The 23138-nt window shown below is 48.1% G+C and overlaps 1 protein-coding gene across 1 annotated transcript in view; it reads left to right on the top strand.

Moving 5' to 3' along the window:
- Positions 1–23138, top strand: part of GMPS (guanine monophosphate synthase) — a 52012-nt gene that overhangs the window by 23112 nt on the left and 5762 nt on the right. The window contains exons 4-15 of the mRNA XM_031957556.1: positions 626–723; positions 2036–2139; positions 2842–3035; positions 3875–4040; positions 7252–7403; positions 8642–8815; positions 12927–13032; positions 14941–15056; positions 16158–16283; positions 18107–18222; positions 21560–21690; positions 22834–23006. Coding sequence (XP_031813416.1) covers positions 626–723; positions 2036–2139; positions 2842–3035; positions 3875–4040; positions 7252–7403; positions 8642–8815; positions 12927–13032; positions 14941–15056; positions 16158–16283; positions 18107–18222; positions 21560–21690; positions 22834–23006 — 1656 coding nt within the window. The remainder of the gene's footprint in view (positions 1–625; positions 724–2035; positions 2140–2841; positions 3036–3874; positions 4041–7251; positions 7404–8641; positions 8816–12926; positions 13033–14940; positions 15057–16157; positions 16284–18106; positions 18223–21559; positions 21691–22833; positions 23007–23138) is intronic.

A 23138-nucleotide genomic window follows, 5' to 3' on the forward strand; every position in this document is an offset into this window, starting at 1 on the left:
GGTCAGGGGGTCACAAAGAGTTGGATGCAAGTGCAATGGCTGGCTGTCCACAGTGCTTAGAGATGAGGAAGCTGAGACTGGGAGAAGTCTGCTGCCCATGGTCACGAGGGAGGATCGGCACTCAGTCTTCCTGACACTGGGCCAGCACTGGCTTGGCCAGTGGGCTGCTCCCCTGGCTCTGTCCTGGTATCCAGCCTGGGGGCAGAGCCTGTATCTTGAGAGCATCCCTTGGCCAAGCTCAGGCTTTGGGCTTCTCTATACATTCTAGAAAGCCGGGGGTACATGGAGACTCCCTTGTGAACCAGCCCTGGAGTCGTGAGCCCCCCTGCTGGTGATAGCTGGAGGTGGCGACCCTTTGATGGCGCATCGAGTGTCCTGAGGGTGTGAGCTTGTGACCAAGGCATCTGGCTTCTGCAGGACAGGGCACGGGGCTCCCTCAGACTGGGCCCGGGTGCAGACTTAGCCACCAGCTATGGGGCCTGAGGAGAAGCCAAGGGTGTCCCCCTCTCCCCCACGGCCGGTGGAGCATCTGTTACGCATCGTAACGGGGCGTAACAGACGCCCCGGACGCCTTTAGGGCCTTCTCCTTTGCCCGGTGTAAGTGTCCTTTCTTTTGTTTTGGCAGATGATGAATAAGGTATTTGGAGGGACGGTGCACAAGAAAAACGTTCGAGAAGACGGAGTCTTCAACATCAGCGTGGACAACACCTGCACGTTATTCAGGTAGTAGCGACATTTTGGGCTTGCCCGTCCTGCTTGGTGAGAGAGCCACAGAGCTGCGGGGCCCTTGTCCGTCCTGCTGTCGGGCCCGGCTCCAACGCTCGCTCCTGCGGCTTGGGCCCTGTCCGCAGTCGGGCTTCTCTCCCTGGTGAGGCCTGGTGCAGCTGCTGGTCCCGCGGGGGCACGTCGCAGCCTCTGCAGCTCGGCTCCATGGCACTGATGGATGAGCCGGCCGGGGCCTCAGCCGCCCAGTGAGGGGAGAGAGCTCTGCTTGTCCCGGCTTTGCCCGTCGGCGTTCTCTGGCGCCATTGAAACGAGTGCCGCTTGTTTTAAAGCCATTGTTGTTTCCCACCTGCACAGAGTCAGCCCCTCAGTGCACAGAGGCCTCTGCTTTGGGCCAAGGCTGCCGCATGCCTGGGGCCCGGCTTCATTGTAGCATCGAGGAAAGGGGAGTGAAAGGCTTTTCCTTAATCAGTTTGAAAGGAAGTGACCTCATGGGCTTAGTGTGCAAGGGCTGTGAGTCACAGCAGAGTCCGTGGGGGTCGGGGGTCAGGGAGGGCCGGATTGGCATCTGGGACCATGGCAGGAGGACTGTGCTGAGTCACAATGTCTTCCCAGCAGCAGGCTTGTTACTGCTCACCTCACAGGGACCTCTTTGGGAAAGTGCTGCCCAAAATCCAGTTTTCTCTTGTAGCTTTACTCTGAGGAGCCTTTTGTAGCTGTCAATTATTGTACTGATGCCGGCTTGAAATCCAAGGGATGCTTCCCCCTCTCTGAGACAGGGTGGCCGGCTCCCCCATTCTTCCCTCAAGGCTTAGTCACAGGTGGGCTTGGAGGATGTCTCCTCGAGGCTGGAGCTTTCCCAGGCCTGGCTCTGTCCCTGAGAGCACTGGGGCCATCGGCCTGGGGGTTGTGCTGAAAGTGGACGGGCAAAGTTAGGTGGTCCGTTCTGGCCCGAGTATTCTCATATGTTATATGGATTTTTTTTTTTATTACAGGAAAAACACTAAATTTTGGCTTGAGGAGGTTTTGAAAATCAGGGCTCTAACTAGTCTGAGTTTTTAAACCCATTAGCTCACTGATTCTCTTGAGTTTGAAGGCATTTCTGTCATCCTGCAGCTCAATTTGTATATCAGTGACAGCAGCCACATTGTGGCTTCTCATTTCATGGCTACATTCTCTACAGAAGCTCGGCCACGAGCTGCTCTTCAGGGGCTCGCTGTTTTCGAGACATGCTTTAAAGCTTTTATGAATCTCAGTGTTCTGGGTTTTGGCATTTTTTGCATCTTGACTCCAATTGAAATTTTATTTTCAGGGGTCTTCAGAAGGAAGAGATTGTGCTGCTCACACATGGAGATAGTGTAGACAAAGTAGCGGAGGGATTCAAAGTTGTGGCACAGTCTGGGAACATCGTGGCAGGTGAGGCTGTTTGAAATCTTTGGGACTTCCCTCCCTTCTTCCCTTTTTTCTGTCCTTCCCTTTCTCTCTCTCTCCCTCCCTCCCTCTCTCTCTCCCTCCTCTCTCTCTCACTCTTCCCTCTCCTTTCCTTCCCTCTCTCTCATTCTTCCTTCCTCCCCACTCCCTTCTTCCCTCCTTCCCTCCAGTTCAGATTGTACCCAGTTGGGATTCATATGACCATGGACAAGTTACTGAAACTTCGTGCCTCAATTTCCTTACCATAAAGGGGTTGGGCTTGACCTTCTTCCTCCCACAGCTCCACACGTGAGCTCCTCTGACCCCTCACTTCATGTTGTGACATGAGATTCCTTTGTACATCCGGTGGATGGGCCCTTCTTCCCCTGGAAGACACTGGGAAGGAGCCGCTCCCGCCATGCTCAGCCAGTATGGAAGGTGGTCGCCAGATGCCCCTTTGGCTTTTCCCTTACTGTCTTTTCTCTGTAAACCCCCTACCTCTGAGGCCCTGCCTCTTGAAGCAAAAGGCACTTAAATGGCGGTTGGGCTATGTCGAGGTCTTCTGAAGGAGACTCATTATTGTGGGTTTTCATTTTGTATTTTTTCTGTGCCCCCCACTCTGTTACCTGTCTTCAAACTTACAAAGGAAAAATAGACTTTTAAATAGGAGCAGTTTTTTAAATATCTGGTAATGTTTTTTTCACGAAGGTATAGCAAATGAATCCAAAAAATTGTATGGAGTACAGTTCCACCCTGAGGTCGGCCTCACAGAAAACGGGAAAGTGATCCTGAAGAATTTCCTGTACGACATAGCCGGGTGCAGCGGGACCTTCACTGTGCAGAACCGGGAGCAGGAGTGCATCCGGGAGATCAAGGAGCGAGTAGGAACGTCTAAGGTTCTGGTGAGCAGCCTGAAGGCCTTCGGGCAGCAAGTCCGTCTGCCTGATTTCTTCTTTTTCATCAGATTCCATAAAATGGGTCCTTTACACACGAAGCAGTTATTCCTACTTAGTCTTTGTGGTCTAGCCCAGTGGTTCTCAAGCTCCTCCATCTTGTACTTTTTGTCAGTAAACAAGGAGCGCACACCTTCTAAATGTGTGTATTACAAGTAAATTGACTGCACGTGTCACGGTAGTAATCACAGACAGATGAGATAAAAATGCAGGGCTGTGTGAGCCTAGGAGCATGTCCAGAGCTAGGCTGGAGGAAGTGTCATGGGCAGCTTGGGGATGGGAGGGCGAGGGAAGAGACCCGAGGCTGGTGAGAGCTGGGGCAGGACCTGGGAAGCAAGAGGCCTGAGTGATCCAATGCAGATGTGAGCTGAGGCACAGAGAAGCAACAGATGGAAACCCAGGCCTTTGGAAGGATGGCGACGGGGCCGTTTGAGGAGAAAGCTGCCCTCCCCACGCAGTCTGTGGTTGTGACAAAGTCACTGACCTCTTTCTTGGGGTGCTGAGCCTCCTAAGGAGCTTTAGAGTCCCTCTGGAGGTCGCTGGTGGGAGGGATGGTCTGGGCTGTAGTCATGGTGGAGAGGATTCCCTGGTAACCTCTGGGTGAGCAGGGGCCCTTCTTGCTTGGTCCTGTGCCTGTGCTGTCAGTCTGTAGCCACAAATCATTGAGAACGCTGCTTCTTGGAGTTGGACTGTCATCCTTGATGTTCGTGGTGAAAAGTGAGTGGTCAGCTTTTCTCCAACGTTGGAGCCAGTTTCATTTTTCCCCTTTTTGTGTCCTTCTTCTTTAGGTTTTACTCAGTGGTGGCGTCGACTCCACAGTTTGCACGGCTCTGTTGAATCGGGCTTTGGACCAAGATCAAGTCATTGCTGTCCATATAGATAATGGCTTTATGCGGAAGAGAGAGAGCCAGTCTGTGGAAGAAGCCCTCAAAAAACTTGGCATTCAGGTCAAAGGTATGGCTAAGACTGACATTTTGGGCATTTGGATGCTGTGGAAGCTTTCTTCAGACCTGTTGAACAGATTCCGTGGGTTTTATGGGACTTCTTTCCCAACCTTTCTTTTCCGTCCTTCTCTTTGTTAATCATTTCCGGTTCATCGTTTGTAGTTTGTGGATTCATTGCTTGCTTGTTCTCCTGATTTTGTGCGCTCCTGGACTGCGGCACTTCTTTTGCCTCTTTTTGTGTCCCCTGTGATTAGCATAGGGGCTGGCACACAGTAGGCACTTAATAAGTGCTTATTGACTGATTGTGAGATCTTAAACTGTATTTCTGTTTCTTAGTACAGCATCTGAAACAAAACTCATAATTGCTGTGACATGGGATGTTAGTGATGATCTATTCACATCAGCTCTAGGGTGCGCCAGAGTCGCTCTGCAGCCAACACATTTGTATTTCCCAGTTTTAATTTAACAGCATCGCATTTTGTTTGTAATTCTATAATTTCTCTTATACTGTTTTCCTTCTTTCTTACCTTCCTGGTACCATACTAGGACAGGGGAACCCAAGGGTCTCTACAGCAGGGAGGGAGGAAGAAGGCCGGATGCTCTCTGTGTTTGTCAGAGGTAGAGGGACACTGGATATTTACAAGGCTCTGGTAATCTTGTAGCCAATAGTTAAAGACAAGCTGGGTTTGCTGTTCAGTTGGGATGGGTGGGTAACTACCTGGTGTGATAAGGCCGGCTCTGGGTGCAAGATCAGGGCCAGCATGACCTGGACTCCCTCCCCTACTTCTTCCCCACTCTGGGTCTCCTCATGGGTCATGGAGCTGAGTTGAGGAAGTCCGGCAGCGGCAGCCTGAAGCTCACTGTTGGCCACAGCCAGCCCAGCAGCCCTGGCCCTCCTGAATCGCTCCTCGAGGGTCCCACGTCCCCTTCCCTTCTCAGCCCGGGCCCTCCCAGCTTCCATTGGGCCATTGGGCAAGGACTCCTCCATGTTGCATGGGATTGAATTCTCCTGCTTTCCTCCTGTGAGTGGGGAAGACGTACGCCTCCTCCCTAAGGCCAAACCCTCCATCCTTGGGGCACATGTTGGCATGGATGGCCCCCCGCTTACTTCCTCTCCACGTGCCTCGGTGTCCCCTGCCTTTGACCACCACATCACAGCCCCCTCCCTGCCCTCTGCCATCCTCTCCAGCCTCTTCCCTTTCACAGACTTTTAGACGTGTGGGCTCTTCCTCTCCCAGGCTCCTACAGGCTGCCTCCTGACCTCATGGCTCCACTAAGGGGTTCTCCCGGAGCCCGAGGCAGCTGCTGATGGCCTGGTTGCTCCTTCCAGCCCTTTCTAATCTCATCCATCTTACCTCAGCAAAGCACGTAAGCCCTTTAGACCCCGCTTCTCTATTTTTCAGACATTTATAAATGATCTGCCTTCCCTGGCTCACAGAGTGCACTGGAGAAGTCTCTTCAGTGGGAGGTTTGCAGTCCACTCATATCTTTTCATTCTTGATGAATTTTGTAATTCACCTTTTCCCATAATTTCTCCATTGAAAATTATAGGAGGAGAGAAGGCAGGAACTTGGGAAAGGTCAAAGTGCCATAGAATGCAAGGCCGCTTTTCTTCCTTGGGATTTGAAGGACATGGTGGCGTTTTTGTGGCCGTGATCTGAGCCCTCTCAGGGCCTGGGACCTGGCTCACTCGGTAGGTGTCCAGGAAACAGGACTTTGCTAACTGCCCGGCCTTCCTCGTCCTGATCGGTGTTCGGTGCTGGGGGCTCAGTTTTCTTGAATCTGAAGAGTCTCTTTCAGGAACTCGTATGTTTAGCAGCATCAGTTCCTAACAGCAGAACACGATCTCTTTCAACTATAATCATGAAGCGGTCATAGCTTTAACCGTATGTGTATATACACACAGCACGCACACTAACATATGTACATATGCCTCCATATGAAAGTTTTTTTTTTAAAGAGTTGACACTTCCCCTTGGGAGGAAATTATGGCACAGAATAATTTTACTTTTAGAAATTGTTGTAAGATTTGATAGTTCTTGTCATAAGGATCAGCATGAATGTTTCTTGCTTTCCTGAGGAAAGAGCAGGATCTGTTTATAAGTGAGCCAAAGTGAGTATATTTTGGGGGAGCACTTGGGAGCAGAGATGGAGGAAGAAGGTGGCAAGTTCAGGCCTTTGACCTCACATCAGTTGCTCAAATTCTGTGTTCTCTCTTAGCATCAGCTGCTTGGCTTCAGAAAGGGCTGTCATAGCCATTTTAAAAGAAGAGATATTTGTACATTTTAAACTTTGTGACCTTTACAGAACTTCCTTAAGGCGGGCAAGCCTGCAGGAACGGTGACTGCAAGCATGTCTGCCATCTCCTATTGATGTTCCTTGGACCCGTCATTGGTAGCCCAGCTTCAGTTTTGTGTTAGCTTCCAGTGCTTTCTGGCAGCACCCTTCTGGGTCTTCCTGCCTTAGGTGGGGGGCCTTTGAGGGAGCCCCGAGGGTTCCTTAAGCTTGTTTCTGGATTCCCCTGCAGTCCAGCACAGAGCCTGTTCTCAGGAGGCGCAAATAAGAAATGTTTGTTGACATCACTACATGTGATGGTAATGATAATAGCTAGCATTTCTGTGGAGAGCTCACTATGTGCCGGTTGCTGGGCTAAGTGCTCTCTGGTCATCTCATCTGATCCTCACAGCAGCTCTGGGATGTAGGGCTGCCATCGTCCCGTTTTACACTTGAGGAAATTGAGGCAGAGAAATGTTAAGTGATTTGTCCAGAGTCGCACAGCTAGCAAGCATCTGGGACTGGGGGTGAATTCAGAACTTCCTTCCTCTGGGCCCGACACATGTGTGAAAATTGAGGCAGTTAATGGAAACCGTATTTCAGTTCTTAAGTGGGAAACCTGGAAGAGGAGTCCCATGGATTGGTTGGTGATGTTTCCTAGGCGCCCCCTGATCAGGATCCATGATCTCTTTGGGAGGTTCCGCTGGCTGCACCCAGACTGGATTCTAGTCAGAGGAATGAGCTGGATCTTGCTTTTCTGGGGCAGAGCTGAGAGAGATGCCCTAGAATCCTACAGAGTCCCCCTAACTTTGTTCTTGAGAGCAAATGTTCATGGATTGCCTAAGTGGATAGTAGTTCTGGAACATGTGAAAGACCCTGAGAATTGTGGAGGATGCTTTATTCAGGTTTTGGTGGTTCTTTTAAAAAAGCCTCTGTTTGTCACACAGTGGTCAATGCTGCTCATTCTTTCTACAACGGCACGACAACGTTACCGATATCTGAGGAAGACAGAACTCCCCGAAAAAGGATCAGCAAGACGTTAAACATGACCACAAGTCCCGAGGAAAAAAGGAAAATTATTGGAGACACCTTTGTCAAGGTACTTTTCTAGTTACATCTGAAGTGACTGATGTTTCTGTCCTGCTTCTTGGTGACAAGTGAAGGGGCTATTTTCAGATAGAATCAGCCTAGTGGCAATGGCAACTTAGAGACTCCCTAATGTCTGTTAAGGGACATGGTGGAATGGTCTGTTGGGAGGCGGGGAGGGAGGCTGGACGGTGCTCTGGGATACTCTGAGGTGGTGTCCTCAAGACCCTCCCACGCTTCCATTCTCTTGACTCTGAAAGGAGACGTGAGCCCCTTCATGGGCAGCTGGCCCGTAAAATGAGGGCCTCGGACTGTGAGTGTTGCACTCTGATCCGCTTTCTGAATCTAGGATTCTGAGTGTTTAGCACTTCTCACAGTGTTTGAAATGGCGTTGTCTAGTTCTTTTACACAGCTTTGAAGAGTGCTGCTTTTTCCATCCTTGGTTAAAAAATCGCAACTTGTTAGATAGACTTTTCCAGTAAGCTGATAAGGAATCTCCCTAATTTTTCCTGCGCTTCCTGTACCTAATATTAGTCATAAAAGGAGTGATAGATGAAGGAAAAACTAGTTCGATTCAGAGCCACTATGTGATTTTTGAATAGGAATGTTCTGCTCTACAACAGGTGGTCTTTGGAATTCATGATGCTATTAGTTGAGTTTCCCTCTGTTGTGGCTGGGTCCCCCAGCTTCCTGGCCAGGCTTGGAAACTGTTCAGAAAGAGAGAGAGAGAAAAATAGAGAGAGACAAGAGATATATTAAAGAAACAGGGACACAGAAAGAGAGAGGGACAGAGAGACAGAGATGGAGACAGAAAGAGAGAGACACAAAGATAGTCGGAGGGACGGCTGCAGCTGCAGGGGGCAGGGAGGGGAGGGACAGAGGCGACTCTTGGGGAGCAGCCTCCCCTTCCTGCTGTCGCTTTAAAGGAGAGAAGCGCCCCCACTTGGCAGAGAGGCAGCTCCTTTTCTGTGGGCACTCCCCACTTTGCCCACTCCATATCTGAGCAAACTCACTTCCTGTTCCTGTGCCTTCCTGCTGGAGGTGTGGTACCACTGTGGGGCAGAGGCGGCGGGTCTTCGTTTGGCACTGGGAGGGTAGGAGACCTAGCAGGTTGTGGGATTTTGCAGGGAAGAAGGGGGCTTGGGTTTGAGGCAGACAGGATGTGTGGGCACAGCTCATGCCAGCCTGGCCTGCTCTGCCCCGAAGGCGCCTGCGTCTGCTTGAACCTTGTGCGTGTCCTCTCGGTTACAGATTGCCAATGAAGTGATTGGAGAGATGAACCTGAAACCCGAGGAGGTTTTCCTTGCCCAGGGAACATTAAGGCCTGATCTAATTGAAAGTGCATCCCTTATTGCAAGCGGCAAAGCCGAGGTCATCAAAACACATCACAACGACACGGAGCTCATCAGGAAGCTGAGAGAGGAGGTGAGGAGGAGGGACCGGGAACCGTCCTCAGGGGCCACGCCGGGCCTGGGTGGGCTGGGACAGATCCCTCCCTGGGGAGAGTCCAGGGGCAGCACCGGCCTAGGTACCCCGGGATGGGAGAAGCTCTCTGAGCTTTCATCCTTCCTCACAGCACAGCATTTCAGCATATACGTATCCTGCAATATGGTCGGCCATTCCCAATCTGATTTGTACATATCTGTACTTTAAACAGGTACTCTGCCTTTCTTTTGTGGGTAAACCACCTAGTATCATCACTGGATCAGAGGCTTTCCCCGGTTTAATAGCTTTTCCTGCTTCCGTGTTGCTTCCCTTTGGACTGGTTCACAGATCGCCCCTGGTGCGTTAATGCACCCATTTTCCGGCAGCTCCTCTGGCATTTGCAGGATTGCCCTGTGGCTTTCTCATTTTCCTCTTTTGCCAACTTTGCCGAGCTCACGGGTGCGAGGTGGTACCTCGGAGTTGTACTTTTTCATTGCTCTTATTATTTATTAGTGATTCAGAATATCTTTTCATAGGGATATTGATAGCTTGGATTGCTTCCTCTGAAAACTGCCTGTTTGTATCTTTGCCCATTTATTATTTAGGAAATGACTCTTATAAATTTGGCTGAACTTCACTTCTTTTTTGATACCTTGCCCAGGACCTGGGAAGGCCACCAAGTTTGCGGGTCTCCTCAGGACACTTTGAATTTGTGACCCGAGCCTGGGGGGGTGAGCACCAGGTCCTCCAGTTGGCGTCCGTTCCTGCGCACAGTTTCTGGGAGGGATTTGGGACCTCTTGTTGTGCCCTGGCACTCAGCCTCTCCCGGGGGCCGGCTCCACGCCGCCATGTCTGTGGATCTCTAAATCTCCTCCATAGATTTACCTGGGCTGGAAAAACAAGTCATTGACTTTTTCCTGGATTCCTCATCAAAATCTGGTCCGGTGTACTTCCTGGTCTGTCTGGGCAGTAGATGGGGAGCGGAAGCTGGCTCTGACCACTATCTTGGCTTTCTGATTTGTTTAGGGGGTCACCTGTATGTCTAGTTGTGTGCTCTGTGGGATGTTGGGCTGGGCCTAGTTTCTGCCTGTTTTCCCAGCAGTTTTTGTTGAATAGTGAGTTCTTTCTCCAATAGCTTTGATCTTTTGGTTTCTCAGATGCTATTTGATGTGCTCATTTGCACCTGATCTCTTTTGATTAATTAATTCTCTAGTTATTTATAATTGCCTTTATTTGTGTAGAGTATTTTGTAATGGTTTTCACATAGTTCTTGTCTATGTTTTGCTTGTGTCTTGGCAGATAGACGCCCAAGTATCTTATGTAGAGTCATTTTAAATAGAAATTCTTTTCCATTTTTCTTAAAATCCTATATATGTACTGATGACTTATGTAAGTGTCCTGCAGTAGTTTTGGTGAAATTATTTACATTTGACTTTAGGATTCTCAGAGTAGTCCATCATATCATTCACAAAAATTGATTAATTTTGTTTTTTCTTAGTCTGTACTTACTCCTTCAATGCCTTTTTTTTTTTTTTTGCTGAGGCAATTGGGATTAAATGACTTGCCCAGGGTCACACAGACAGGAAGTATTAAGTGTCTTGAGGCCAGATTTGAACTCAGCTCAGGGCCTCCTGACTTCAGGGCTGGTGCTCCATCCACTGCACCACCTAGCTGCTCCCTTCAATGTATTTTTAATGTCTTACTTCTCTAGGTAGAATTTCTAACACCATATTGAATAATAATGGTGACAGACATTTTTGTGCCGTCTCCCTCTCCTCTTTCATTTTTGAAAGACTTTTAGCTTATCCCAGTTAAATGTAATAGTGGTTCTTTGGGTTTTAGATAGATAGTACTGATCATTTTAAGAAAAACTCCTTTTATTCCTTTGATTCCTAATGCTTTTAGCAGTGTTATCTTGTATTTTTAAAAAAAAAATTATTGTATGATTTTTATTAATGTGGCCAATTATCTTTATACTATTACTGATACTGAACTCTGTCCTAATCTCCTGGTATAAATTTATAATCTTTGTGATGTATTGCTGTAGTCTCCTTGCTAATATTTTATTTAAAATATTTGCATCAGTATTGCTTTTAGTTATTGGTCTATAATTTTCACTCCATTTTGATTTGAGTTTATATTTGTATGAATTTGATAGGACTCTTCCTATTTTTTTTCAGTTTATATAGAATTAATTGTTGTAAATAGTTGGTAAATTTCATTCATATATCATGTGATCTTTGAGTTTGGTTTTTTTTTTTTCTCTTTTGAGACTTCATTAATGGCTTTTTTCAATTTCTTTTTCTCAGATAGAGCTAAGTAGTTTATTTCCTGTTATGTTAATCTGAGTGATTTATATTTCTATAAAATTTATTTCATTGAGATTATCAGGTTTTTTGGCATACAATTGGGTAGAATAGTTTTCATAATTTTTTATTTTCTTCTTTATTGGTTGCAAATTCACCTTTGTGATATAAATAATTTGGTTTTCTTCTTCCTCTTTTTAATCAGTTTAACTAATAGCTTATCTGTTTTACAGATTTTTGTTTTCTTAAGTTGCTCTTAATTTTACCGACTAATTTCAGGGCTTTTATTGTTTTGTTCTCATTTTTAAAAATCTCTTCCTTGATTTGAAAAATATTTCAATTTTGTCTTTAATTGAATGTTTTCAATTTCTTGGGTTTTTTGTTTGTTTTAGCTCTTTTAATTGTTTGCTTCATTGATTCTGTTCTTTCTATTGTTTTTGTGATTTCTGTGATGGGTGAGTCAAGATCCACTCATTCTTTAGGATTAAGCTATTTAGTTTCCAATTTTTATTCTATGCTTCAAAATCCCTTTAATGAATGTAACTGTGCATTGTGGTTGGTGAAAGACTCATTTAATAGTTTTCCTTTTCTGTTTTTGTGAGATGTTTAATGCCCTAATACATTGTAATTTTTTATAAAAATGCCCTACACATCTATTCCTTTCTATACTATTTAGTATTCTTCAGACAGCTATCTTCATATCCAAAATTTCTTTTAGAATTTTATTTAGATCCTTCATTTCTTTGTTAGGTTTACTTGGGTCTGAGAATGAAGTCACCCACTTTTGTAGTTTTACCATTTCTGCCTGATACTCATTTGCTTTTTCCTTTAAGAGTTTATATACTATGCCATTTAGTATATATATATGCAATATATAGTTTTGCTGTTTATCTCTCTTAGATTTCTTTTTGCTTTTTCTGAGATCATGATTGCTACTTTCTTTTCTAACCTCTTTTTTTTTTAAACTTTTTTGTTGTAAGTGTGTTTCATGTAAATATCATATTGTATTTTTGTTTGTAATCCGTCCTGCTGTCTTCTTACCTTTTATGGGTGAGTTCATACAATTCACATTTATAGTTATTGATTGTTAATTGTGTATTTCCCTCCATTCTTAAGTTCTTTTCCTTTTTTTTTTTTTTTTTTCCTGGCCTCTCTTTTAGACTTTGTTTTTTTCTAAGTTGTCCTCCTAATTCCCTCTCTCCCTTTCCTTTAACATTTTCCCTGCTTTATTTCTTAGTGGACAAAATATATTTCTGTATCCAATTTGGGTGTGTGGGTGTGTCTATTTTTCCTTTCTCAGGCCATTTCAGATGAGAATGAAGTTCAAGTGTTCCTATTTTCCTAATATAGGCTCTTACTTGTGTATATAATTAACATAAGGGGATGTTCCCCATTTTTCCTGTCCTTTTCCTCCTCTACCAGTATACTTCTCTTTTCCATTCTTTCCATTCTTTGAAGATCATCAAAACATAACAGAATCATTCAGGCTGTCTGTCTAATAAGATTCCTTGTATTACCCCCAATGATGATAAAATTTTGTAATATGTACCACCTCCCGATATAAGAAGATAAATAGGTTAATCTTTGTAATCCTTTATGATTACTCATTTATGTTTACCCCCCTTTATACTTCTGGACTCTTGGGTTTGCATCTTAACTTTTCATAATTATTTGTAAGTAGTCATTATTTCTTTTATTTAGTATTTTCCCTACTTACATGTAAAAACAATTTTTGACATTTTGGATTCCAGATTCTCTCCCTTCTTCCCCCCCCATTTTGTTCAACAACTGTGTTTTCTTTTTAGGGAAAAGTAATAGAACCTCTGAAAGACTTCCATAAAGATGAAGTGAGGATTTTGGGTAGAGAACTCGGTCTTCCTGAAGAACTGGTCTCTAGACATCCATTCCCAGGTAAAGATGTATTTGGGTCTGGCGTAATCTGTCCAGAAAAGGTGTTGAGTCCCAGAGCCTTCAGTGCGAATGGGGGGCAGAGGTAAAGAGTGAGGACCCCTGGGTCTGTGTCCCTCCTGGCTGGGCCCCATCCATGCGGGGCCCGAGGAGATGGGGCTTCCCTGTTATAGGTGTAAAGCACGGCTGTGGCTACAGTATCTCAGTGTTTTCTATTTGTCTGCTGACTCCAGACCCTCAGGCCTTTATCACTGAGTCGGACATACAACAACCTGAGCCATTATAGATCTCTCAGGCTTGTAAGGAAAGCTGTGGGAGGCTGTTACTCTCCTTTTCTTCATGAGTAGACTGAAGTCCTTGGCTGTCACCCCACTGCACTGGGCGCCCGCTTCCTGACTCCATGTCTATCCTGCCCCGCTGCCCTTCATTATCTGTTAGATTTAATGTAAAGCATGAATTTCCTTCTCCATGTTTGCTGTGAAGAATAACCCATTTCTTAGGCAGGTGACTGATGGAAATGTCATGTTAAGTAGGTGCCTGAGTCTCACCATTACTCCATTACCTACACCATTTAAAAAAAAATTTATTTCATAAACATGATTTTTCACTATACCAAGAGCAGTGTCTCCTGGGAAGGCCTTTGGAGTCGGGATGTACTTCTGAAATCCGGATCTGCCGCTTCCTCCGTGTGTGCCCCGGGTCAGCCTCCATTGGCTCATTTGTAGAAGGGGACGGCAACCCTTGGGCTGTTACAGCACCGTCAGCCCTGGATTTGGGGGGCGCTTGAGTCAGTGGGCTTGAGTCCCAGCCCCGACTGCAGCCGTAATACTTGGAGGCCGGGACAGAGCTGCCAGGTGGTGTCAGCAGGGCGGCTCAGCCTAGGTCTGACATTTGGGAATGAGTGTGAGAAAGCCGCGGGACCCCTGGCCCGGCCCTGCCCTCCCAGTCCACGGGCGCCAGAGGAAGGGATGCTGAGCGGGAGCTGCTCACCCGCTGCCTCCGGGACCTGGCACAGTCTCCATCTGCCTGTGGGGAGGCAGTGGAGCCAGGGGACTTCAAGGCTCCTCCCCTCTGATTCGGGGGGTCTGCGATCCTGTCCCGCAGCAGCCTGCATTTCCTCCCCAACGCTCAGTTCTGTGTCTCACCCCGTGTGATAAATACCTCACATCGTCATTCCTGTGGCTGTCATGGGTGTTTGTGCGTTAGCCTTACTGATCTGTTCTTGCCTCGTCAGACCCTGGTCAGCGTATTTGACGCTTACAGATTGGATCGAGTCAGAGTCTCTGTAGCTCTCAGCCAGAGCCCTTGAAGGGACCAGAGATATGACCCAGTCTGACCTTAGCTTAGCTTCTTACAGATGAGGAAACAGGCCTACGGATGGTCCATGCTGGGCCCAGGGAGTGGGATGGATGGGTGCTGGTCATTGGGCCAGAGCCAGGAGTTGAGCCCAGACCCAACTCCGCCATCTTCCCACTGCAGGAACTTGTTGAGGAGGGTCATAAAGGGTCCTATGGTCGTTCCCTCACTTTGGGCCTGCTGAAAGGCCTGGCTCTGTTGTTTAGGGGGCTGATCCAGGGGTTCCTGGCATTGCTTTGGATGTGAGTGCCCGGGAACGCCCTGGACTGGTGCCCATGAATGTGTGCCCCTCCTTCCATCAGGGCAGTGTTTGCCCCCTCTCCCCCCCAAATCCTGTGGCTCGCTGCTCTCTCCCTTAGCAGATTGAATTATTCAAGGTGAAGGAGCGTACCTTAGAAGGGTCTTTAGAATTCAGGGCTTTGTACCTCCTCTTCGAGGGGATACTCGGTTGTTGAATGAGCTGACGATGAAGCTGGGGGTCAGCTGTACTTGAATGTGGATATTGGGCAATTGTTGGTTTAATACTTGGATCATTCCTTTTCCTCTGATCTTTAGGTCCAGGCCTGGCAATAAGAGTAATTTGTGCCGAAGAGCCTTACGTATGTAAAGACTTTCCTGAAACCAACAACATTTTGAAAATAGTAGCTGACTTTTCTGCAAGTGTGAAAAAGGTAAGAAATTGTAAGGGAGGAAACGGTGATGACAGCAAATAATGATTCTTGATTTGACCTTTTTTAATTACTTAATCACCTACAAATCTGGAAGCCATTAATTTAGAATTTGTGTGAATTTTAAGTGTTCTGAGATGTGTCTTTTTAACATTGAAAAAAACTTGGCTTTGGAAGAGTGTTGGATGTAAAGGGGAAAATCTGCACTCAGGGAGTTAGAGTGCCAGGATGCGCCCGTGACATGCTGGTGTCAGGAGAAGGCTGTGTCGGGCTCCCTGCCCCGAGGCATTATGTTCTGCCTGTTCTCCCCCTCCACCCATCCTATGGCACAGGGCAGCGTTGGGTCAGGTCCCTCCATGGCACGATTCATTTTCTATTGTAACAAGGGGCCATGCTAATACCTCTTGGGCTTTTTCCCACTCTGAAATGTTGAGCTCAATTCTGTTTCTTTATCATTGAATTCATAATTTCTCCAAGTTTAAATTCACATGGATCTGCAAGGATTCTTAGTCAAGGTCTGGGGTGGGGGATTCCCTGCCCAGCCCATAAAAGCTGCGTGAGCCTTCTGTGCGGCCTTTTCCACCTGCTGGACGTTCACCGCCTCATGCCCAAGGCAGAAATGCTGAGGCTCTCTGGTGGGAAGCCACAGTTCTGCCCATCTCTGTGACTGACTGGGGGGCTACTAGAATGCAAGTGCCTGGCCTGGACTTGGGAGCAGGAGAGGATTTTCTTCCTGCTCCTTTTGGGGCTTGGCTGTCTCTGTCACCCAGTACTAGTATGGTCTTTGAACCCGGCCCGGCTGCCTGCCTGCCCACCATGGGCTGTCCTCCCCCTCAGTTCTTCAGCTCTCTCTCCCCTCCTGGGGCTGGTCCAGGACCCTTCCAGCAGGCTGACCTTACAGCTGATCTGTTTCCCATGGCGGGTCAGAGGGGTTGGGAGGGCTGGGGTCTCCTCTCCATATTTGCCTTTCCATCCCAGCACCAGCATTGAGTGGGGAGGGGAGTGATAAAGGCTAACTGAAATGTATCACAGAAAGATACCAGGTGGGGCTCAGAGGGTCAGCGGCCGCCTTCCCTCAAGGCCCTTCTCCCTTGTACTCTATAGCCTCACACGCTGCTACAGAGGGTCAAAGCTTGCACTACCGAGGAAGACCAGGAGAAGCTCATGCAGATCACCAGCCTGCACTCCCTGAGTGCCTTCCTGCTGCCCATTAAAACCGTCGGGGTCCAGGTAAGTGTCCTCAGGCATGTGTGCCCACTGTGCCCCCTCCTCTGGCGAGCGCCCTCGGGGGCGTGGCCTCCCAGCTGCTCTGTCCCAGCAAAGGCTGCAGAGGCCTTGGGGGTGTGACTTTGCCAAGTGTGGTACCAGCCAAGAGAAGGGAGAGGGCTGATGAACTGCTGGAGAAAATGTCGACCCTGTGTTTTGGGAGGGGCTGGAAGATAACTGGGAACAAACTTGCTTGGGTCAGGCTTTCCATGACCTTCTGTGACTTTGAGAGTCCAAAGTTTGAGGCTGAATCTTTTTGAAATCCACTTTAGAGTTCCTTGAGTTTGGAGTCCTGGGCATTTTCTTTGAAAATTGGGGCCTGAATATCTGTGTGAGGTGTCCTTGAAGGAAATTTCTTGTGATAACATTCTAACCCAAAAGAATTCAGCTTGCCTTGTTTGTGGCCCTTTAAATTCCCTTAGAATAAAAATGTGCCAGATGAGTCTTTTTTTACCCTAAATGATCAACTTATGAGCGAATCTTTAAAAATACCCCCCCCCCCCCCCCCCCGAATCATATGTATAGCCTGCTGATTAGTATGGATGGATGACCCTTCACTCAATTATCTTTTAATTAATTTGGGAGTGTTTGGGATACTGAAAGTTTTAGATTATGTTAACTACGTTAAGTAGAGATGAAAAACCCAGAAGTCCAGTTTTTTACCGTGCTGCTGATGGGCTGCCGAAAAGACATTTCTCCTTCCCTACCTAGAGCAGACCTTGTTGGGGCAGCGCTTTGGGCTTAATGCCAGGATGCACCCTGGTAGCCTTGTGTACCCCCTGAAGTATTCCTCCTGAATGGTGGAGAACCAAGTTAAGGAGCAAGTGATTCCTGATCAGATTGTGAGGGGGGTCTGGAAGCTCATTCCCAACCACAAGCTAAGTTCTTATCAAAAGGCTTCCCTCATTTTGAGGGAGAAATTCCTATCATGATGACACAGGAAATTAAGACTTAACATCTCCATGGCCTAAGTGCCCATTAAGGAAAGCACTCATCAGTGTCCTTTTGAAAAGTGAAAAGAAGCTTTTAAAAGATAGTGGGTATTTTTATTACATTCTGGAAGGAAAAGATTGGGGATGAACAATAGATGAAAAAATGACATCGATGGATCACAGTCCTTTTGGAAAGACTCTTCTCACATGCTGCCTCGGAATCCCACATTGAGCAACTTGGGTTACATTTACTGATTAAGGAGTTTTTGAGTGTAGAGGATTTGAGCTGATGGAGGTGGGGGGGGGGGGAGGAGTCTCTTTCTGAGCCAAGTCAAATATTCTTATTAAAAGAAATTGGGAAGTCCTTGTATGATGGGAGTGAGGAAAACACCATTTTGGACCCTTGGAACTTTGGGTTGCAATGAGGAAATAAAGATGGAGATGAACTGAAATTTCGTTGGTGTGGCAAGGTCCAGGAGTGTAAATTGAATCTAGAAATGTTGGCTCAGGTCTGGGAAATGAGGGTTATTTCTAGAAAATTCTGTGAAGATAACCATGTTTTTTCATGCTTTTTTTGGTGGCATCAGCTTGGATTTAAGTCATCTGTCCCTTATTGCAAAAAGTAAAATAAAAAAGGACAGGGGTTTCTTTTTGCAAAAGTTGTGTGAGTCAGCAGCAGATGGCTCTAAAAAGACTGAACCCTGAGAGTTGTAGCTTCATGTTGGATACCTCTCATCCACACAGTGGGGAAGACACAAGCACACGCACACACGCATGCACATGCACTATTTCTTAGCCCCGTGGATTCTCTGGCCCGGCCCCTGGGTGACGGCTTGTCTCGCCCTGTGTTTGTAGGGGGACTGCCGCTCCTACAGTTACGTTTGTGGCATCTCCAGTAAAGAAGACCCTGACTGGGAGTCCCTGATGTTTCTCGCGCGGCTGATCCCCCGCATGTGCCACAACATTAACAGGTACGTCCCTGGCGCCTCGGAAGGTCGGCTGCTCGGCTTCTCCTGCAGGAAGGCAGGCCTAAGGCATTCAGGCTCCCAAGAGCAACATCTGGGCTTCTTGGCAATGATAGAAACGGGGCGATGCTGAGAAAGCAATGGGAAAGTATCACATGTTCTGTCTAACCAAAGCCTTACTCCTTGGCATTTTGTTTCTGAATATCTTTTGTAAAAAGGAAAAAATTGGACATAAATATTAAGATTAAGATATTTAAAAAACAGTGCTTTTAAAATGTGTTTATTGATCAAAAAATTTGATCATTCACTATTGATATAGATTACTAACGTTTTTAATTGTGCCTGTAATTCTCTCTTACCATTTTTCCATATTAGGTGACAATTTTCACTGCTGTTTAGCTTGCCAGTTTCTTAATTCCTCAATGTATTTGGCCTGGAAGTAGAGCAGTAGGACTCTTTTTCTTCTTTTGTTTCAATTTTCCAAGTTTTAAGTAATTGGAATGACAAGTGGGATTTGCCTAAATTAGTAGTAATTCTGAGAAAAATAATTTGAAGGATCCTTCTTCCCCCCAAATGGATGCCAGATCTTATAAAAAATAGTGCCATGTATGTTTGATATTATTGAATTAGCATTCAATCTAGGTTTTGGGCTAGAGGTACCTTTTTTTGAAGTGTGCTCTTGCCTCTCTTGGCTTGTTCTAAAGCCGTAGATAAGACCAACTCTCCTTTTAGCAGTTACACTAAATGGGACAACTCTGTTCTCATTTGATCTGCCATCCTGATCTCAAAACAGCAAAGAGGAAAAGGGCATTTCAGGGCTGCATTTGCATGGATTTGTTGCTGGAAACTCAGTCAGCCTTTTAACACCGAGTGAACAGTTCCAAACAGGAGAATAGCATTAGTGGATGTCACGTGGTGCCCAGGGAATCGGGCAGTTTAGCAACTGGAACACAGTCATAGGATTTGTCCCTCAGAGCTGGGACTTTGGAAATAGGACAGTAGGAACAAGCTCTATCCCGCAGATGTGCAGTGTGATGGATCATTGTTGGTTCAGAGTATTGGCAAATAGTGAAGGAAATCCTTTAGTTAAAATAATGCTCATGAGCATTGTTATCCAGAGAAGTCCTGTCACATCCCGCTGGGCGTTACTGATCTTCCTGAAGTTTCTGATCCTGAAATTCCCTTGGCCGGTTCTTTCTCCGGCTTTTACTCAACCTCCTTGGGCCTCCTGAAATGGAGGCTGCTGCTTCTTGGGCTGATTATGAAGACAGTCCTGGGAGGGGACTTGAGAATTAAGTATAGAAAGGAGTTTTTGCCAGATTTAGATTTGGGGGGGACGCTTGCTGCAAGAGTGTTGGAGGAGCTGCCTAGGCCTGGTACTGCTTTCCGGCTCGTTCCTGAAATGAAGTGGTTTTTGTTAGAAAACAAAAGGTCTTGCTGGGAAAAGAAATATGTTTAAATCAGAATCCACTTGAATCTCATTTTGTTGTCTCTGCTATTGCCCAAGGCCGAAAGGAAGTGCTTTTAAAAAGAGAGATATTTGAGGCTGTTGCTGGACTCTGTTCTTGGGGCTTGTTCTCAGAAGCTCTTTGAGAGGGGGGACCTCTTAGAACCTGTGTGCGTCACACAAGATAGATAGTTAATAAATGCTTATAGATGGATTGATGTAACCTGTATTTTCTTCCTCCTCTCACCCTCCTAACTGAAAAGACAGTTTCCTCTTTTCATCTTCTCTACTTTTCAGAAGCCCTTGCCAGCCCCCTGCTCCCCCTCCCCCATTCTTCTAACTTCCCTGTTAAGCTCTTGCCCGTTGCCTCCCTCACCCTTTAAAGACTTCCCTAAGCCCCGGACCCCTGTGAGGTGTGCTCTGTGGTCATTCCCTCCACTTCCTCCCTAACTCTGTGATCTGGCTTCCCGCCTCATTCAGGTGACACCCCCAGATTACTGGTGGTCTCTCAGTCACCATCTCTGGGGGGAGAGGGGGGTCTTTTTTCAGTCCTCATCCCATTTGACCTTTTAAACCCTCTTCTCTGGGCTCATACAAGTAGGCGGAAACCAGGGGCGAGGGTGGTCCAGACAGCCCAGAGAGAGAAGGTGGGCAACTCTGTCAGATGCAACAGATTGGCCTAAAGGCCGGGGCTGAGAACAGACCTCAGATTTGGGAACTTTGGAAAAGCCAGTTCAGTCGAGTGAAGAGGTTGGATGTCAGATTGCAGAAGGTGAAGGAATGAGTGAGAGGTTAGGAAATCGAGGTGATGAGTGGAGACTGGAAAGATGGAGTGGGGGCGGGACGTCGGACTTGTTTGAAAACAACAGGGATGTAACCAACAGGTAGAGAAAGATTAGAGATGAGTGGAAAACAATGTTGATCGAGCACTCCCTAAGCTAAAGAAAATTGGAGGAGAGAGTAGGGGACTTGCCGAAGGGCCACCTCATCATTGGATATCAGAGGCTTGAGCGCAGGGCCGGGAGTAGAAGATAATTAAAAGGAATTTTGAGGCAAGGAGAAAGGAAAAGGGGGAGCTCGTGGCACAAGTTCTTGGTGGAGGGGAGAGAAGGAAGTGTGGAAGCTTTGAGGAGAGAAGAGAAAGTGTGGAGCAACTTCTGTGGAGAATGGGGCAGGGGAATCCATTCTGGAGTGGCAGAAGGATTGGTTTTATTTGGTAGCCTTTTTCTTTCTGGTCAGACCCAGACAAGTAGCTTGCCCTTGCTCAGCCTCAATTTCCACCTCTGTAAAATAGGAGCAATAAACATACCTGCTTTAGTGGGTTGTTTGAAAGTCAAAGGAGAAAATGTGTAGGCTGTGTACATGTTTGTTGTTACTCTGATAGTCTAAGCCGTGACCTGGAGCTCAGGGTTCCTGATGCGCTGGGAGTCACATCCGGTGTTTCCTTAGACCTTCTGCCCTTTTTCCAAGTCACGGCCCTGAGACATGCCAGCCGGGCCTCCGTGCTTGCATCTCTGGGCTAGGCGTGCTGATGGAGCGCCCCTCCATGGGCCATGAGGCAGAGGTCCAGCAATGTCAGTCATGGGCCGGAGACACCTGCTCCTTCCCAGCTGTTTGTGCTGTGACTTATTGCCGGAGCTCTGGCCCCCGGGGGGGAGGCTCATCTCCAAGTCTTGCCTCTGACACGGTGGGATGCTGACCGAGGTTCGGCTTTCTCACCTGTAAAGTGGGCCACCTCCTAGGAGGGGGCCTCATGGTCCCAGAAGCAGTGACTGTCATGGGTTTGATGCGCCTGCATTAATGGGAGATTTGGGGCAGTCTCCCCAGAAACACAGGCGCCCCGGCAGCACGCCCCCTTGTACTAAAGGGAGGACCCTTTCTCCTTTGTGTCCTCAGGGTGGTCTACGTCTTTGGCCCCCCTGTCAAAGAACCTCCCACGGATGTCACGCCCACCTTCCTGACCACCGGAGTGCTCAGCACGCTGCGCCAAGCTGATTTTGAGGCCCACAACATTCTCAGGGAGTCTGGTAGGTGTGGGCAGCCTTGCCCTTTGGGGAGCAGGGGCTCTGTGACGGGGATCGCCAACCCGGGGCAGCTGATGTTTTCCTTGATGGAATGCATTGTTACGCAGAGCTGTGAGTGCCAGCTCCCCACCAGGGAGGGCGGGCACTGAGGAGGGCCATGGCTCTCCCCTCTCCCTCCTTCCTGACTCTGTCTGCCCCTCTCCTGTTCTCATCGGGCTGCCCCTTTGTGCCCACACTAGGCCGGTGAAGGCCAGCAGGCTCAGGGGGGGACTCAGGAGTGCTGGTGTTGGGGGAGTGGCAGGAAGCAGCCCCCTTGTGTTCCACAGTGCTGGCAGGAAAGGGGGTGTCGGGCTCTGGGGGGGGGGGCTGGGCCAGGGTTCTGAGAACCTCTGGATGAGAGAAGCAGAAAGGCCTTTGGGTTCATTTTGGGGCTGTCCCTTTCACCGCTCTGAAGGAGACCAGAGGCCTTGTGAGGGAGCAGGACAGAGCCCTGAGGGGTTGGTGTTTGGAAAGTGGGCTCTGGGGAGGGGGCCCCACTGTAGCTGTCTTTTGCTGGGGCGGGGGAGAGCTGGTAGAAATCTCCCAGTCTGACTTACTAATTCCTATGAGACTTGTGTGTGTGGGGGCGAGGGGGGAGCTGCAGAGTGGTCCTGGATCCGGCCTACCCCATGGGGGACAGGGGGGCTCTCACTTAGGCAGTTCCTTTCTTCTTCCTGCTCCCCCCAAGTTAGGGCTCATTTGGGTCTCCCTCACCTCCCTTCTACCCCCCAGCCCCTCTACCTCAAGGATACTCTTTAAATGTGGTAATGGGGCTTGTCTCAGCCCTTGGCTCCTGAGCCTGGGGCAGGGGTGCCCATGGGGAGGGACAGCAGGAGGGGGGAGCCCCACGGTCAGGAAGCATCGGGTGTCTGAGATTGGGCTTGGACCCCGGCTCTGTCCACTGCATTGCCCGGCCCGTGCTCTGTCTGTAGACTCTGGAAATCTCCATGTTTGTCTGAGTGGAGTTTTGCCAGTGTGCAGGGGCACATTCCGAAGGCGCCTTAATGACTTTTAAGGCTCATTTGGGCTTGAAGGGTTTGCGTTGCTCAGAAATTGGTGGGGGTCCCTTCCGGCAAGGAGGCTGACTCGCTGCTCCCCTCGGCCCAGGCTACGCCGGGAAGATTAGCCAGATGCCGGTGATCCTGACGCCCCTGCATTTTGACCGGGACCCTCTTCAGAAGCAGCCGTCCTGCCAGAGATCAGTGGTGATCCGGACCTTCATCACCAGCGACTTCATGACTGGGATTGCAGCGACGCCTGGCAACGAGATTCCCGTCGAGGTAACTGCCTTCTAAAAGTCCCCAGAGGGGCCGGTGCCCTGACCCGGCAATGGCTGCTTAGTGCTCTGGGGGAGCGGCCTCCCCCGGCCTCGAGCCTGTCTCGGCTAGATTCCAGGTGATAAATGGGGCTTT

The sequence above is a fragment of the Sarcophilus harrisii genome, chromosome 3, assembly GCF_902635505.1.
Source record: "Sarcophilus harrisii chromosome 3, mSarHar1.11, whole genome shotgun sequence".
In the NCBI taxonomy this organism is placed as follows: domain Eukaryota; kingdom Metazoa; phylum Chordata; class Mammalia; order Dasyuromorphia; family Dasyuridae; genus Sarcophilus; species Sarcophilus harrisii.